The sequence below is a fragment of the Physeter macrocephalus genome, chromosome 16 (assembly GCF_002837175.3).
Source record: "Physeter macrocephalus isolate SW-GA chromosome 16, ASM283717v5, whole genome shotgun sequence".
In the NCBI taxonomy this organism is placed as follows: Eukaryota; Metazoa; Chordata; class Mammalia; order Artiodactyla; family Physeteridae; genus Physeter; species Physeter macrocephalus.
This window is the reverse complement of record NC_041229.1, coordinates 13,081,415-13,097,878: the sequence shown is the minus strand read 5'-3', so window position 1 is coordinate 13,097,878 and position 16,464 is coordinate 13,081,415. Positions and strand designations below refer to the sequence as shown.

The following is a 16,464-nucleotide window of genomic DNA, read 5'->3' as shown; positions in this document are numbered from 1 at the left end:
CCGCTCTGGAGGCTGCCCCACCTCCGCCCCACCCACCACAGACTGTCCCCAGCCCCGCCTCGCTCTTTGTCTTCCCCCGCCCTTCCCGGTGGCTGCTACCATTGAATATCGACTCCTTCTCCCCACCCTGGTGGAATGTCAGGAGAGAGAGGGATGACAGCGATAGAAAATGTTATTTGGGGGCGTGTCTGGGTGACCCAGAGGCAGCCAAGGGAGGAGCCATCCCCTCTTCACTGCTCCCCTCCCGGCCCCCTCCCTCCGAGGGTAGCTCAGCTCCTTATCTCTCCCTGCTCAGCCTCAGGGTTTGGAAGGTTTGGCAAGGGGACCACCGTCTGAGGCGGGGTGGGGTGGGGGGTTGGCAAGGAGCAGCGAGCCTGCGGTACAGGGCAGAAGGGGCTCCAAGCCACGCCTCCTGGGTTTTGGGGGCGGGGTGCTGGGGCTCAGGCGGGTGGAGACGTGTTGCGGGGCGGAGCCTGACTAACCTCCTCTCGGGTTCAGGAAGGAGGCTTCTGGTTTACCCTCAGGATAAAGAGAAGGCCGGACTCTCCAGGGGCCAAACACTCATTTCACCAATGGCCACGGGAATCCACGGCTAAGAAGCCCGCAAGAGACTTCTGGTGCGGGGAGGGGACGCGCTTTTAGTGCCTGGACGGTACTGATGAACTGCCTGCGGCGGTGCGTGGGGGGGGGGGGACGGACTTGCGGCTGCAGAATCTGTATCACAGTCTGTGTATCACAAGGTCAGATGGTGAGGTGCCTCACGAGTGCCTCACCCCGCCACATGCCGTGGCTCGCTCTCCCAGCGCCGTGACATGCCACAGAGCCGCTGCACCATGGCACGAGGCACCAACGGGCGACAGGAGAGGCTGCCAGGAGACCAGCCCACCGGAGGCATCCCTGTGGGCACCGCCTCCCACCGGTGACCACACCCATTCCAACCGGTCCCCACCCGTGCCAATTAGGGCACAGGCTGCTGGGAGAATTAGGGGGCTGCCCCCACCGCCTCACAGTGAGGTGACTGCAGGCAGAGGGTCCCCCGCCCTCCCCACTGTCCTCTTTGTGCCCTGAATCTCTGCAATATGCTCCCTCTCTCAGGCCCCTCACCAGCTTAATTCCTTAATTCCCACTGGAGATAAACGGATCTTTCACTGCAATTTATTGTTAATCCAAAGGAAAACAGGGGCTGGCAAGGGGTGAGGTGGAGGTGGGGAAGGGTGAAGGCAGCTAACCCACTCCCTCCTCCTGGCCCCTGGGACAGTGGTTGCCGCTGGGGATGCCTAGGCTGAAATCCCTGGGCCAGTCAGCCGGCGTTTGGAGCATCACACCTGTTACCGGGGATCTAGACAACTTGGTTCCCAGGAAAGCATCTGAGACGGAGGGGGTATCAGACTTGGCTGGCTGAGCTCATGGGAGAGAAGACTCCGGGTGCCAGAGGCCATCTTTAAATGCCTGAAGGACCCCCATGTGCAGAATCAGATGTGTTCTACAGGATTCCAAGGCGGTAGAAACAGGACTAAGAGGTGGGAGCTTCTGGGATACAGACTTCAGCTCAGTACAAGGAAGAATTTCGGGCAGTCAGAGCTGTATGGGCTTCCATGTAGGGTGGTGAGTTCCCCATCACTGCAGGTATTCATGCTGAAGCTGGGTGATCAACCAACAGGTAGGGATGTGGTTGGGGGGTTTTAAGAAGTGAATGGGTATTACATTATTTGACTCCCCTTCCAACCCTGAGACTCTAGGGTTCTGTGACTTACTCTTCTGGTCCTCCCCACCTTCACCTGCAGGGCAGGAGGTACCCTTAGCTGAGGGCCCAGCTGGGAGGCTCTTCCCAGACCTGGGGCTGGGAGGGGACAGGTGGGCTCAGATGTATAACCCGACTTTAAGGATGAAGGAGCACGCAGCCCCTGCCTAGTCACCCCCGCCCCTTCATGTCCCAGCAGGGAGGGTTTAGGGAGAGTGACGGGCTTAGGTAATTACCTCACGAGGCCCCAGCTCCTCCTCTCCATCTCCCAGCCAGGCCACTGTCTTACAGGCATGCAGAGGTGGCACTCTGAGGTGTCACCTGCTGTGTGTGAGGTCAGAGGGCTGGTGCTGTCCCATGCTGTACTGGAGGCATCAGTGCACACGGGGTTGAGTGGGTGCAGGAATGGGCCTGCCACCCCTCTCCCACCACACACCCAGGGCAGTAGGAGTCCCATAAGTGCTGGCATCGGGCTCTGGGGGCAGCCGGACTCCTGCACCTGGGGTACCTTGGTCGAGGGCGTGTAACTCTTGCTTCTAACTACCCTTTAAGAAGGGAGCACAGGATGGCTCCAAGGGTCACCAGGCACCTTTCCAGGTGACCACCTGGGCAGGGGGATGGCTTTCCAGGAGCCCAGGGGCCTGAGCGCCTGACTCTTCCTGAGTTGATCACCATGGAGAGGTCACAGGAGCCCTGCCGAGGGACACCCCACCCAGCGGGTCATGAACTGCTGGGAGGGCTCCTGGGCCTGGCTTCCCAGCCCCTGGGAAGTGACCTTTCTCTAGACCCAGGGTCCCTAGGCGGGCAGTAGCTAATAACAGCCAAGTGGTGTGAAGACTCGCTCTGTACCAAGCACCGTGCTAATCACACCACGTGGCCACATGCATTCTTTACCACTTCTAAACCTCCCAGTATCACATCCCCATTTTCCAGTGACGGGAACTCAAGTCTGGAGAAGACAAGACATAGATATATACACGGCCACATGTAAGTAATAAAAGGCAGAGACCACTTGGCTCCAAAACAACCAGTGGGTTCAGTCAATTTGCTGGGAAAAAAATAGTCAAACCAGTTGTTTGTGATCCTATAGACAAAACAGTTATCTAAGATTGACCTTCTGCATTCTCTAACTGGTGGCTGGGGGACAGTGCAGACCCTGCCTCGACAGCCATCATCTCTGATTGCCTGCCTCTCCCTACTCTTCCCCTCACCCCCCAGGATCCAGACCCTGCCCTCCCCGCAGGGAGCAGGGTGAGAGCCCCCCACCTCCGTGGGGGAGAAGATGGCAATCAGAGTCTGATCAGGAGCAGACACACACACACAGAGCACGTGACCTCATGCGTCGGCACACATATACACACACACACAAATCATAAACCTCTCTCATACACACACAGAGGACCTAAAAGCACTTGTAAAGAAACACGTAAACCAGCACAAATTATCATGACCGTGCAAACTGTGTACACAAGTGCCGAGGGGGTAGGAGTAAGGAGTGATGGGACATGGGAGAGGATAATGGAGCTGTTTCCTGGGAAGGGTGCTTCTGAGCAGAGCTGGGCTGTGTGTGTGGGGGTGGGGTGCGGGGGTGATTTGCAGAGAAGCTAGCTGGTGGCACTGTCTGCCCGCTGTCCCAGGCTCCCTGGAGGGAAGGGGGAGCCACAGAGACCCTTTCCAGTTATCCCACAGCCTTGCTGAGAGGTGGGGGCCAAAGACTGTCACCTCACCTCCTCCACGACTACCCCCTCCTTCGGTTCCAGCCCAGAGGCCCATTATCTGACTCCTGGGAGGCGTCGAAGGTTGGGAAGGGTGCTGAGGCCCAGGCAGGGGCGGGCACAGGGGAGCAGGGGCAGAGGGTTGTCACCTAAGTTCCCCAAAGGCTCATCCATCAACCGAGCAGAGATAATCAGAGTGCGCAGCCGGCCCAGGACACTGATTACTCTCCGGGCACCGTAAACACAGGGGATAAATCTGGGAAGGGGCTGGGGAGGAGGCGTCTCGGTAGCAGGGCCGGCCACCCTGCCTGGGAAGGGAGAGGCAGCCCATCCATCATTCTGAGAGATGCAGCAATCTAGGCCAATGAGATCAGGATGGTTTGGGGATGGGGGAGGTGGGCAATCATAATAAAATAATCCAGTGCAGTGTGGCTGCTCTGCTCCGATCTTATTCACACTCCAGGAGAAGCCCATCCCTGCCTCTGCTCCAAGTTTTACCCAGGAGCCGCTGTAGAAGCTTCTGCCATTGACTTAAAACCCTCAAAGGAGGCCTGGCCCAGAGGGCACACGAGAGGGTCACGAAAGTGGCTTGACTCAAAAGCACCCATGGGCATTGCAGGCCCTGGGGCAGGCAGGCTCTGGGCAGAGCTGGCTCCTTTGTGCTGACAAGGCAGTCCTTAGGTTTGCATGGAAGTCAGATGGGTCTTAAGCCCTCCTTCCTCCTATTGCTTCCAAGTACTTCCCGGGTGCCGGGCGGATTCCAGCTCCAGGAACCGATCACATAGCTCTGGCCTGTGTCTGGGCCACAGAAGTTGCACCGTAATTCAAACTAACGGAGCATGGATAATCTAGAACAGCAGAGGGTCTAGGAGGAATTTCTCTTTGGCGTCGAAACATATCAGATGACTGTTTTGCAGCTGAGTTACCTTCCTAATTAAGCAAGGGAGTTTGTGAGGCCTGAGCACATGTGGTAATCTGCAGGGTCAGGGTGTGCTGGAGGAGCACTGGCCCCAGGTGACCCTCGAGAGGACAATCACACGTGGGCCATCTGGAGTCCACTTTTGGTCCTTGACCACAACACTGGGAAAGGGTTTTGATTTTTCTGCTCCCACGATCCTCCTTCTTGGGACAGTTCGATACCTCAGCTGCAAGGTGGCCAACGCCTCTGTCCCCGGCTCCCTGTCTTGAACCTGCCTGTGGTACAGGAAGCACCAGGCCCTTTCACCCCAGGAGATCAAAGCAGCCAGCACATGTGAACACCCTAAATCCTCTCCCTGACCCTCTCCCCAGGTAGGGGCCACCTCCCTTGCCATCTTTTGGGATCTCTGGGTGAGGGCAAGAGGGACGGGAACCTTCCAGAAGCTTAGGACAGGCCCTGGCATAGGATCAGTTTGCTGAGCTGTGGACCCACCCAGGATCTGGGGCCAGCCTGGGAACACCTGCTGGGGGCAGTTCCAGGCAGATTCTCTGAGAGGAGCTATTACACCTGCCTCTAGTCTCACAGTGAAACACGGTGGAAGGCCCCCAAACGGCATCAGTGATGCTCAAAGGGTCAGGGGATGAGAGAGCAATAATGTCAAGACATTTCCCTCTAGCACAGGCACATTAATACTCCCAAGACACAATGGTGATGGTGGCAGGATATACCAGGAATGTAACGACTGTACTTTTAGTACTTGTAAGGTATCCAAAGGATAAGTAGTAACAACCGCCGAAACTCCCAGATGATAAGCACTAATAACTCCCCAATGCTCCAGGGAGGCCCCAAGTCATTCCTGCACCATCAAAGGGAGCAGGAGGGTAGGCTATAAGATGCTATGCAGCAGGGATGGGCATTCTTGAGGCAAGGTCCTGTGTTACTCCAGGCTTAGTAAGCTGTCTTCTTCCATCACCCAGAAGAGAGGCAGCTTAGCCAAGTGGTAGGATCATGGACACTGGACCTGATTTCCTGGATCTGAATCCTGCCTCTGCCACTTACTAGCTATGTGACCAGAGGCGAGTTACCTAACCTCTGCTCAGGTCTCCTTTGTTCATATGTTAAAGACGGCGGGGGGGGGGGGGGGGGGGCGGGGCGGGGGAGGATGTAAACTTACTGCTTAACACGCTAAGCGGGAGGACGGCGGGGGGGGGGGGGGGGGGGGCGGGGCGGGGGAGGATCCTCCACAAGAAGGAGGTATTGTTATGAAGACCGAATAAGTTATTACACGTAAGATGTTTACAACAGTGTCTTGAGTGTCTAAAAACTCTTGATAACAGTTTGCTGTTATTGTTATCATCATCACTGTCCAAACAAGCAACGACGTATCCACTTAGCATGTACTATGCAATGATGTATCCACCTACTACAGTGCTATCAGCCCATGGTGTGGCCAACACTGTGCAAGGCCCTAGGGATTCCAAGCTCTGTCAACAATGGGCCCTGTCCTTTTGGAGCTCTCAGTCTTATGAAGATAAATCCCAGGCCCAAATAACTATAGCAAGATGCAGAGTGCTTATTGCCCTGGGTGGCACGGATGAGGTGCTGGGGACGGGGGGTGGGGGCTTTGAGTGAGAGAGGTTATCTCCAGCTGGGGGCTTCATGATAAAAGTAGCTCTCGACCTCAGTTTTTGGATATGGGAAATAAGGGCGATTTGGGGGGAATGGCACGTGCAAAGGCACTGAGGTGGGAAAGCATGGGGTGTTTGGCTGGCTGGGCCTGCCATGCAGGGAGGGGTGGTGGGAGCTGAGCCAGGGAGGGGGCAGCCATCAAATGCTTCTGGGCTTGTGAGTATCCTTCTCAGGCACGCTTTAGGTATATCCATCCAAGAAGCAGTGTAGGCAGTTTGGAGCCAGAGAGCCAGGAGTTGGGGACGGAGGTGAGCCAGGGGCTGCTGCAGGAGTCCCCGAATGAGGATGCTGCTACCAGCCCCTCCTGCAGTGGGATCCACATCAAGTGGGTCAAGTGGCGGCAAGGCTGGCTCGGCTCTGAGGCACCTCATCTACTTCCTTTGTCCCAGCAGCTGATAGCATTTGCCCAGGAGAGACCGGGAGTTGACGGAGGGGATACCTGGGGCGCTGCTCAGGGGTCAGGGAATGGAGCCCATGGAGTCAGCCCACCAATCCCACTTGGGGCTCGAATTCCAGACAAGCTGCAGGGCCTTACAGGGGAACATCAGGGGCTGGCATAGATCTCCAGCCCCCGTTTCTCCAGAGCAGGGCTGACTTGCCGATGTTTTCCCAAACAGCTTGGCGCTCCCACCTCCGCTAACTGATTTGGCGGGCGCTTAGGTGTTGAAGTGTGGGCTGGCCTGTGTGACCCCCGTGTGGAGCACATCAAGTGAGCCCGTGTGGGCTAAGAACCAATTACTCCGTCCTGGCACACTCTTTCCTCTACAAGACTGAGGCTCCAAGAAGGGGCAAGGTTTTCTTTGCCCTCATCTTGTTTTTCATGGCTACATCCACTGAGCCCCGGTGGTATGGTGGTGAAGAAAGATAAAGCAGAGGGGGAGGGCATGGGCAGAGGGGCTGGCTGTCAACAGACACCAGAATCTGCTAAGAAAGAAATAATCCCGTCTTTGGTGGGAAGAACCCCAAGATGGAACCAGGGCTCCATCACAGCGACTGTGGGCAAGTCACTCCACCTTGGGGAGAGGAGAGGGGCCAGGAAGCCCCTGCGAAGGCTGCCAGCTGGTGAAACTGCATCTACAGGGAATGAAAAATTCTTCTCACATGGGGTCCCCAGGTCTCTACCCCCACCTTTTGGACCGAAAGATGGGCTAAGATTCAGGCCAAGGCCGTGTGGAAGGCTCCAGACTCCACCTCTGCTGCTAGGACGTGTCTCTCAGATCTGTGTGTGGGGGTGGGCATGCTGTCCCCTGTGCCCTCTTCTATGGAATGACAATGATCTGCTGAGCTTCTCAGAGAAGGCGGACTCCTATGTGTAGCCCTGGAGGGAGCTGTGTCCTTGTCTCCTTAAGGTGGGGAGCAGAACTGAGGGTCCAAGTGGGCAGGAGGGACTCCATGTTTCCAGCTTTGGGGAACATGCATTCCAGGAATGTGCGGGTGCGGGTGGGGAAGGAGGACCCTGCTTAGGCCCACAGATCAAACTTGAACTCCCAATGGGACATGCTTGTGCCCATGGCCATTGGTCTGTTTTGCTGCCTGGGCCACGCCTGCAGCTGTGTCCTAACGGAGCCACCAAGCCAGCGGAACTAATGTCCTCTAATGAGATCCGGGCCAGAGTGGCCAGGCGGGTTTTATTGTCTGTGGCTTGGTAATGAGACTCCTCATAAACCGGGAATGAAATTGGGGTCTGCGTGGACCAGAGAGGGGTGGGGGATAGCCCAGAAGAGGGAATCGACTCTGCCTACCAAATCCCACCCCCCTCCCCCACTCCACTGTTCCAGTCAAGTCCACATGCTGTCTGAGCACCGCTCTGCCCCGGGCCAGGCCCACACGCTGGCTGTGTGCCTGCCTGTGCCCGGGGGCTCTGTGCTCGCACCTCAGGGGCCGTGCCCACGTCTCAGGTCAGATCCCTGGGAGTGGTGCTCTAGCATCTGAAAGGACATGCTCCCCTTGACATGCCCCATCCCCCCCCAAGCTGTTCTGTTGTTGGGCATCTTGCGCTCTGTGCCAACCTGGGCTCTGTGGTCAGCTCCAGCTGGGTCACCCTCCAACCTATATCCTTAACTTATCCCTCACTTCTCCAGGGAGCCGCCATGCTCTGCTTGTTGTGGGGGAGAGTGTAAGCTGGTGGTTGCTGGCAAAGTGAATGACCACCTCACAGGACACATTCTCTTGTGGCCTGGCTCAGCCTCTTCCGCATCTGTCCAGCCCAGCCCATCTCATCTTCCTCATCTACTGAATTTGGAGTCAGAGACCTGAAATCTAATTTGGCTACACTGGCATGAGATGGTCAGCAAGGTACTAAACCTACACCTCACTTTTCTCATCTGTAAAATGGGAGAACTACTGATACCCTTCACATGGGGTCACTGAGAGGATCAGCTGAAACTATGAACTGAAAAGACTGTCACAAACATCTTTATTATTATTGGTGAAAGGACTGAGCCTTCAGCTGGAGAAACCAAAAGGACTTTCTGCCAGTGAGAAAGGCGTGACCCCAGGACAGATTCTCTACCTCTCTGACTGTACCATCTCACCTGAAGAGCCGGTACCGTGGACTGCTGGGAAAGGGTCCTGTGGCCCACCCTTCTCCCAAGTGTAGAAGTTTGCAGGGGCTGAGTCCCAGGCCCTCCATGCCAGCCTCAGGCTGCTGCCCCAGCCAGCACTCCAGATGGGCCATGGTGCCCAGCTGGGCCCCAGCCAGGGAGTGAGGCAGGTGCGGGGGAGAGCCCTGGGTGACAGGCTGCAGAACAAAGGTGCACAGCACCTGCTGCTCATGCCATACATGACCACCAGGGCTGGGCTCAGGTAGGCGCCTGCAGCCAACCAGGCCACCTGAGTCCCCCAGGGCTGCTGCAGCCTTTGCCATCATTTCCAGGTGGGGAAGAGAGGTCAGCAGTGGGCAGGCAGCTGAGTGGTTCTTTCTCAAGGGATTGTGAAGTTGGCACTGCCCAGCTGGCAGACACAGTGGGGACCAGGACGACTCAGAGGAAAGGTGTAGGGAATAAGAGCAGCTACCACTACTGCACATTTATCACATGCCTGGCAATGCACTAAGCGCTTTTCATACATTACTGTCGATCTAATCTTCACAAACCTCCTTTGAAAGCTGTAATAGCAGAAACCCATTTTACAGATGGGAAAACTGAGGCCTATAAAGCAACTTAACCAAGTCCACTCAGCTGGCAATTGGTGGAGGTGGGATTCAAATCCAGTCCTGCTGGCCTTGCTTTGCTCTCTCACTCTGCTGGGTGGCCAAGATGGGGTGATCTCCAGGTTGTGGGAAGAGGAACTGAGTTATCTGCTGCTCCCTCTTGATTGGGGCCTGGGACCACTGCTACTCTGCCCCCAGAAGACTGTGAAATGCACAGATCCCATGACTCCCTGAGAATACATAAGCATTGCCCCTCCCTTACCCCAGAATAAACCTTGGGATTATCCATTGCCCTGAAGAGCCTACAGTCTGCTGTCAGGAAGACTTTCTTTGTGTCCTTCTTGGGTCTCTCCTGTCGCACTGAGTTCATCTCTCCTTGTCAGTGTTCAGATATTAGGTTTCATGTGTTTTCTCCTATCTTTTCCCTCTCCCCATTTCCCAGTTCCAAACAGCACAAGAGAATCCAGAGCTTAAAGGGTTAACCGGACTAAGGGGTGTTATCTCCAGCTCAGGGCTTTCCCTGTGCAAGGTGATCCCTGCTCAGATCTTAAGTTACCTCCTGCCCCAGCCAGCACATCTGCTGCTGGCTCTGCAGACCTGGTCGCTATGGAGAGGGGAGGGCATCATGGGGTAGAAACATTTGCCAGCTGGACTCGGGCACAGGGTCCTGGGATCCCAGGACTGCCCTCTTCCCCACTCCTTGCCCCTCATCCCCACTTGCCTTTTCAACAAGGGGGCTCCTGCTTTCTGCTGAATGAACTGGGATGCTTCCAGGTACATGTATGTTGCCAACCTGGGCACACATATGGTTCAGCAGGGCTCTTCACAGCCCACGACTCAAGAGCTCCTTTTTAAATGCCCAGAGTACATCACCTTTCTCCAGCTGATCCTTTTCCCCAAATATTCATGCAGGAAGCAAAGATGCCAAAATAGTAGCTGAAACTCTATTTCTTGTGGCCCCTCCCAGCCGTTCAGGAATCCTGAGAAGCAGCGGAAAGTCTCTCCAGGTGAGCATCTCCCTGTGAGGATGCAGAGGCCCAGTCTAAGGCCAAGAGCAGAGCAGAAAAATACGGCAGTCTCCAGGCTTCCCAACCCCAAAGGATATGGCAGCTCATCTTGGAAGGAGCTGGCTAAGGGCAAATCCTAGGTCTCCTCCAAAGTCACCCTCACTGACACTCTGACATAAACACAGGTGTTACCAAGGCTCACAGCCACTCACAAAATCCTAGTTGGAAAGCCATAAGAAATCAATTGCATGTGAATATACATTTGATGTATATTTATGGCCCCTGCACCATGGTGACCCACAGATCCCAGTGCACACACCTCCTTGTCCTAGTCCCCATGGGTCTGCATGTGCACAGTAAATTGTAGATGACCAACACATGCACACAGAGTCTTGCACACGTGTGTGTGCACCCACTCTATACTGAAGGTGAGGCCATATGCAGATTGTCAAAAATGTTATAGCCTAAGTCCCATAGCTGGCTAATGTCCATTCTAGCCTGGCCCACTGGCTAACATTCAAAGTTAAAAAAAAAAAATCAGCAAAACAGGTGAATATACAGACACCCTCACTGTTTCCCCCAGCAGGTAGGAGCCATTCAATTTACCAGGTTAACCAGGAAAGATACAATCAGGAAAATTGAAGGTATATTCACACCTCCCTTGGGTATTTTCTGTTTGTGCTGAACAATGAACATTAGTCAGCTGCTAAACAATGGCAGTATCATAGGCACAGCAACTAGGGCTGACCCCCTGCCCCCCACCCTCCCCAGCCTGGCCCACTTGCTCAGCCGTCAGCACTAGGGTTCTGGCCGGAGACCATCCTGGCAGTGTACAACTGGGTCCCGGGTCAGGCCAACGAGGTGGATTTACTGTGCAAAGCTGAGCAGCCGAGAAGGGAATGGATATCAGAGTCTAGGCCAGTATCAGGCGACGAGGGGGCGGCCTGTCCCATAAACACAGAGAGTCAGGCTCAGAGACACTTTCTAGACCACTCAGCCCAGGGTGCTGGGCCCAGGCTCTGCCATATCTCCTCCTCCCTTCCAGCCTTGACTATTCGGCCTTGAATCTGAGCCTGAGACATTCCACAGCGCTGCCTCCGAAATGGGCACTGGTTTTCCTGCTTACCCGGGCTGCAAACCCCAGGACAGCAGGATTGGTTTTGCCATAACGTCCTGCCCAGCAAGCCAGAGCACACCACTGTCTGTGAGCGATGGGGAGAGAGGAGAATAACCCAACAGTCCTGACACCCCAGGTTTCGAAGGAAACCACCATGACAGCGAGCTCTGCATAGGCTGCAGAGAAGGGGGTGCTGCGGCCCGACAGGTCTTCCGAGGGTGTGCGGGACACCTGGGGCGTGTGTTCTCTTTCCAGACAAAAGGTTTGGGGAAGCCAATTAGGGAGGGTGTGGTGTAGGTGGGACACCAGCTCAGAGCACCTGCTTCTAAGACAGGTTCTCTGCCTCCTCTCCCGGGCTCCTCCTGTCCCTCTGGGATTCAGCCCCCGTGCCGTGCCCCACTGGCCCTGTTCTCTGAGTGAACAGATTCATCTCAGAGGCTTGTGGGGCTTCACCACCCTGCCTGCTAGTCTGTGTTGTTGAAAACATACTTCTGTGCTTACACATCAATAGCCGGATTTGGAGTGTTTTGAAGTCCGTGGGCCACCACACACAGCCCGGGGGGCTCCCCTCCCCCACCCCACCAGGCTCCTCTCCTCCACCCTCCACGCCCCCTGCCATAGCCTAGGAGAACCCAGAAAGGAGCATCAGGCTGGCAAGTCCCCAGAGAGAAGCAGCAGCGGGCAATCAGGAGGGTGCCTGAGAGTGATGGCAAACGGGGTGTGGGAGGGCAACTTCTGGGCCCACCAGCCTCTGTCCAAGTGTCGTGTGGGCACTACCACATCCACCTCCCTCCCTTCACAGAGGCACCAGGGCCACAGGCACCGGGTAGAGGAGGTTGGCGGGTCGGGGAACTCTGGCTGCCCCGCTGACTGACGCTACCCAGCCATGACAATTACGATCAATCAAGGAGGCTTATTAACTGCCTGTCTGAGCTGAGTGGTTCCTTCTCTGCGTCCCACCCCCTCAATCTGGATTTTTGGTGGGGGGAGTGTCTACACTTGAGCCAGGTGACAGTGTCACCTCCCTGCCCCCACTTCCTGAGTGGGAGGAAGCAGGGCAGGCCTCCAGCCCCCCAAAGAAGGAATGAACTACCAAGCACAGCACCGCAAATCTGGGGAAGAGAGTAACAAAAGGAGGGGAGAATGGGGGGGGGCAGTGAACTTCCCCTCCCCAAACCTTCCCGCTCTTTGTCTGACCCAGGATTAGGTTAACCCCTAATATGCTGGTCCACACAGGCCTCAGGAAAGCTGTTCTTTTGCTGGGTTCTGGGTGTGGGCAATATGGGATTGAAGGGTTCCCAGAAGCCCAAACCCCGGTGTCAGACAAGTGCTAGAGCCTGAGCTTCTAGCATCTCCTGCTGGCTTCCCAAGAGGTCCAGGGAAAGATAAAGACCTCTCATTCTCACCACCACCCTGCTGTGCGGAGGGACTCAACCATGCCTCTTTGAAATGGGCAGTGACACCTGTGTGCCCAGGAACTTACCCTCACCCCGCACACCTAGCAGGGCAGCGCCCCCCAGGCTGCAGGGCTGGGGGCACCGTGGTGCGGGCTTTCACAAACCACTTTCTCTGCCATCGGCCACTCCGAGGCATTTTCAGAGCCCTGGCAGTGAGCTGGTGGGGGACGGGGTACAAAAGTGAATGCGGCCAGGTTCCTCCCTTCCAGAGGTGCAGGCCAGCTCCGCAAAACACACAACCTGGCTGGCCCTCAGATAACAGACCGCCCTCCGAGTCTGCAACATCGCACGTACCTCCTCCGCGGAGCTGCCGGCACAGCCGAGACCCAACATTCTCACCCCACGCGGAGCCGGTCTCTCTGTACTTCGACCCCTTATTCTGCCACCTAAGGCCGGGGCCACGTGCTCCAGCCAAGCCCCCACCCTGCCCAGCCCTCTCCCCAAGCCCCCCATCTAGCGCGGAAGGTAGTCTCAGGTTTCCTTCAAGAAGGCTGGAGGAACTCCCCCAAACCCCTCCCCCACCCCACCCGCCAGCCCCGACTGGCGCGCGGTGTCCCCAGCCACCGTGGGAGCCAGGCAGCTTCCCCAGGGACACAAAGGGTTAAATCCAGGCGAGGGGACTCGGTCGGATTTGCCTCCTAAACGCATTTTCCAGTTCATTCCCCAGCACAAAACGCCCGGGCCAGTCCCAGCCTCCGCCCCCACCCCATCCGTCAGAGGGGCCACCGCGGGCCACCCCCGGGGTCGGGCGTCGCGTTAACCCCTCGGCCGCCAGCATCTCAAGGAAGGACACGCGGGGCACCCTCGGGAAAGTGGGTCATGCAGCTACCTGGCTGGCACGAAGCCCGCGGTGCCTCCTGCGGGGAGAGACCCCCAAATTGCGATTGCGGTTCCGAGGCGAAGCCCAGCCCTGCGCAAGGCGGGGAGGTTGCGATCTCGCGCCGCCGGGGCCTCACCCTCCGCGTAAAGGAACCGCAGGTGAGCCCTGCCGCAGGAGCGGGCTCGCCGCGTCGGCGGTGGGGCGACGCGGTGCGGCAGAGCCCGAAACCATCTGGCAAAGGGGCTGATAGAAGAAACGAAGCCCCCCTGTTATCCGCCAAGCCCTGCAGCCCACCAGATCCGAGACTGACGCCCTCCCCCGGGGCTGTTGTCTCGTACCCCGAGACGGTGATTACGGTGATTATTTTGCATTTATGTAACATGCAGTGTTTGCTAACTGCTTCCCGAGCTGAGAGCTGGTTATTAAATAAATAGAACGCTATTACATATTATTATTTTTGTGTGAAAAACTGCGCGGAGAAAGTGCTTTCTTGCTACACAGAGACGTGCATCCTACTGCTTCCCTGCAGGGCAGGCTGTTCGGCTGCTCAACCTCTCTTTCTCCGCCGTGCCACCCGTTACCCCCCTTACCTAAGCCGTGACCCAACTTTTCTGGCTGCTTTCACTCCCTACAACCCAGACGTGCCTGCCATTCAGCTCCCAGACCGGGGGAGGCACTGGATGGGGGTGGGGGGGGGGAGGCAGAGGCGGAACTGGCTCACCTGGGAGGAAGAAGGCGGTCAAGCCGAGAGCGAGTCCCCACCAGCGTCCAGCGGCGCCCGCAAGCCCCATCCGAGCCATCGGGGGCCGGGGGTCCGGCGAGAGGGGCCGCGAGGAGAGCGCTCCTCGCGCTCCAGAAAGCAGCCCGGAAGACGAAGGCGATCCTTGCAGGCCGGCGGGCGCTCTGAAGATCCAGGTCAACCTCAGCCTTCGGCCGGGGCGGGGTGGGCTGGGTGGGATCGGCGCGGACGCAATCCGGGCCCCGGGCGGCCGCCGGCTCAGAGGCTCGGCAGATGCCCGCCGCAAGTTGCACGAGTCATGCCCCCTTCTCCTCCTCCGCTCTCCTCCTCGCGCCGGTCCCCGCCCTCTTCTTCCACTCAGAGCCGGGCTGGGGAGAGGGACCCACCCCCGGCGCGCCCGGCTGCCCGGCGCGGGCTCCCGGCCCCCGGCGCGCTCACACCCTCCCGCTCGGCTCCAACTTGAAGGCGTCCATGGGCGGCCGTCCTCCGAGGGCGGCGGGACGAGCGAGGGCGGCGGGCGGGCGGCGCGGTGGGCTCGGGGCCCAGCCGGAGGGCGCGCGGCTCGGCGGCCCAGGCGATCGGGCGGTGCGGCTCCAGGCGAGGAGAGCGACCCGGGGCGCCGCGTCCCCGCAGCGCCGCAGCTGCTCGCTCTGCCGGGTCCCGGCGATCCGCAACAATGTGGAGCTGCCCGGGCACCGAGTCGAGCCGCGCTCGCTCCTCTCCCTCTCTTTCTCTCACTCGCCGAGCTCCAGCCTCTCAGCCGCTCTCCCCGTGATGTCAGCCCGAGGGGGAGGGGTTAGCGTTAACCCCCTCCTGGCTCCCACGCGCGGCCCGCGCTCGGCCCCGGCCTCCGCCCCGCCGCGCACACCTTCCGGCCCCAGGCAGAGGCGGATCCCTAGCAAGGGCCGTGGGGTCGCGCTCAGGCCCACTGATCGGGAGATGCCCCTTCGGTCGCCTTTCCGCCGGGGAGAGGGCCGAAGGGCTAGCCGCCCTCCTCCGTCGCTGACAAAGGGAGGCAGTGACCCCTAGCGGCCGGCGTCAGGGGAGAAGCCGCTCGGTGGGGGTGGAGTTAGGACGGGGTGGAGGCGGGGCTGTGCAGTACGGAGAAACCAGGATCCAGCAGTGTCCGTCCGAGGGGAAAGGGCTTCTCCAGGTCCTCTCCTCCAACCCTGGCCCCACTTTACAGATGAGGAAACAAAGGCCCAAAGAAGGGCAAGGCGGCTCGCCCAGGGGCATGAGCAGAAAGTGGCAGGGTTCGGATTAGAACCCAGTAGCTCCTGCCTCTCTGCATCACCTGAACGCTAAGTGGAGAGGCAGCTATGCGGGGGGACCCTCCGGAAGCTGCCAGAGAAGTCGGTGGTGGGCATTCGTGGGTGAGATGGGGCCACTGAGGTTTCTGGTCTTTTCTAATACACTATCCCTTCAGGAGTTCCTTTTCGAAAAACTGAAGCCCCCTGCCCTCCCTAAATAGAGCAAGAAATCTTGCTCTGCCCCCTTTGCGGAACCTCTGTTTTGAGCGATTTCCAGGATACCCGCGAAAGGGACCCATCCAGTGTCCGCGGCAAGGCAGGGACTCTCCGCCCCATCCCATTCACCACCCACCACATCCGGGTGTAGTTGGCTTCCTGCCAAGGCGGCTGGGCCCTCTGGGCCCTTGGCAGCCCGGCGCCTGCTCTCTGTTCCTTCCCAATGGACCCCATCCTCTCCCTCAAGAGGAGACAGACAGAAAGAGTTTCCCACTACGGAGAAGCAAGTTCTTCCCGGACGCCTGGCCAGACAATGCTGCCTTTGCCCATTGCTGCCCTTTGCCCAGCAGGCAGGAGCAGAGGGGGAGTGGCCCATTCCTGATAAAATGTAAATTCTAGTTCCTGGGAGTAGGAGGAGGAGAAAGAGGATGGGCAAGGAGGACACCGCTTTCCCACTATTTGGGATCTGGCCCTGGAGTGTCTCTTGGTTTCCTGCTGAAGCCTGTAGACCAAAGCGCTCACGTGAACATTCATACGTCTTTCACATTTAACAAATGTAATTGGGCTTCTTTGTACCAAACACCATACCAGGCTTGGGGATACAGAGACGTTGTCATTGCCCTAAGGGCACTCAGTCTAGTTA

General features: G+C 57.8%; 1 protein-coding gene across 2 annotated transcripts in view; it reads right to left on the bottom strand.

Annotated features, from left to right (window-relative positions):
* The window catches only part of LOC102995977 (nectin-1), a 69,322-nt gene extending 54,249 nt beyond the window's left edge, over nt 1–15,073 (bottom strand). Inside the window, exon 1 of one of the 2 annotated variants that reach the window (XM_007124222.4) lies at nt 14,338–15,073. In XM_007124222.4, coding sequence (XP_007124284.3) covers nt 14,338–14,416 — 79 coding nt within the window. In that variant the 5' untranslated portion in view covers nt 14,417–15,073. The remainder of the gene's footprint in view (nt 1–14,337) is intronic. The other variant, XM_055091556.1, reaches the window with a different exon arrangement.
* Nucleotides 15,074–16,464: the final 1,391 nt, after the last annotated feature.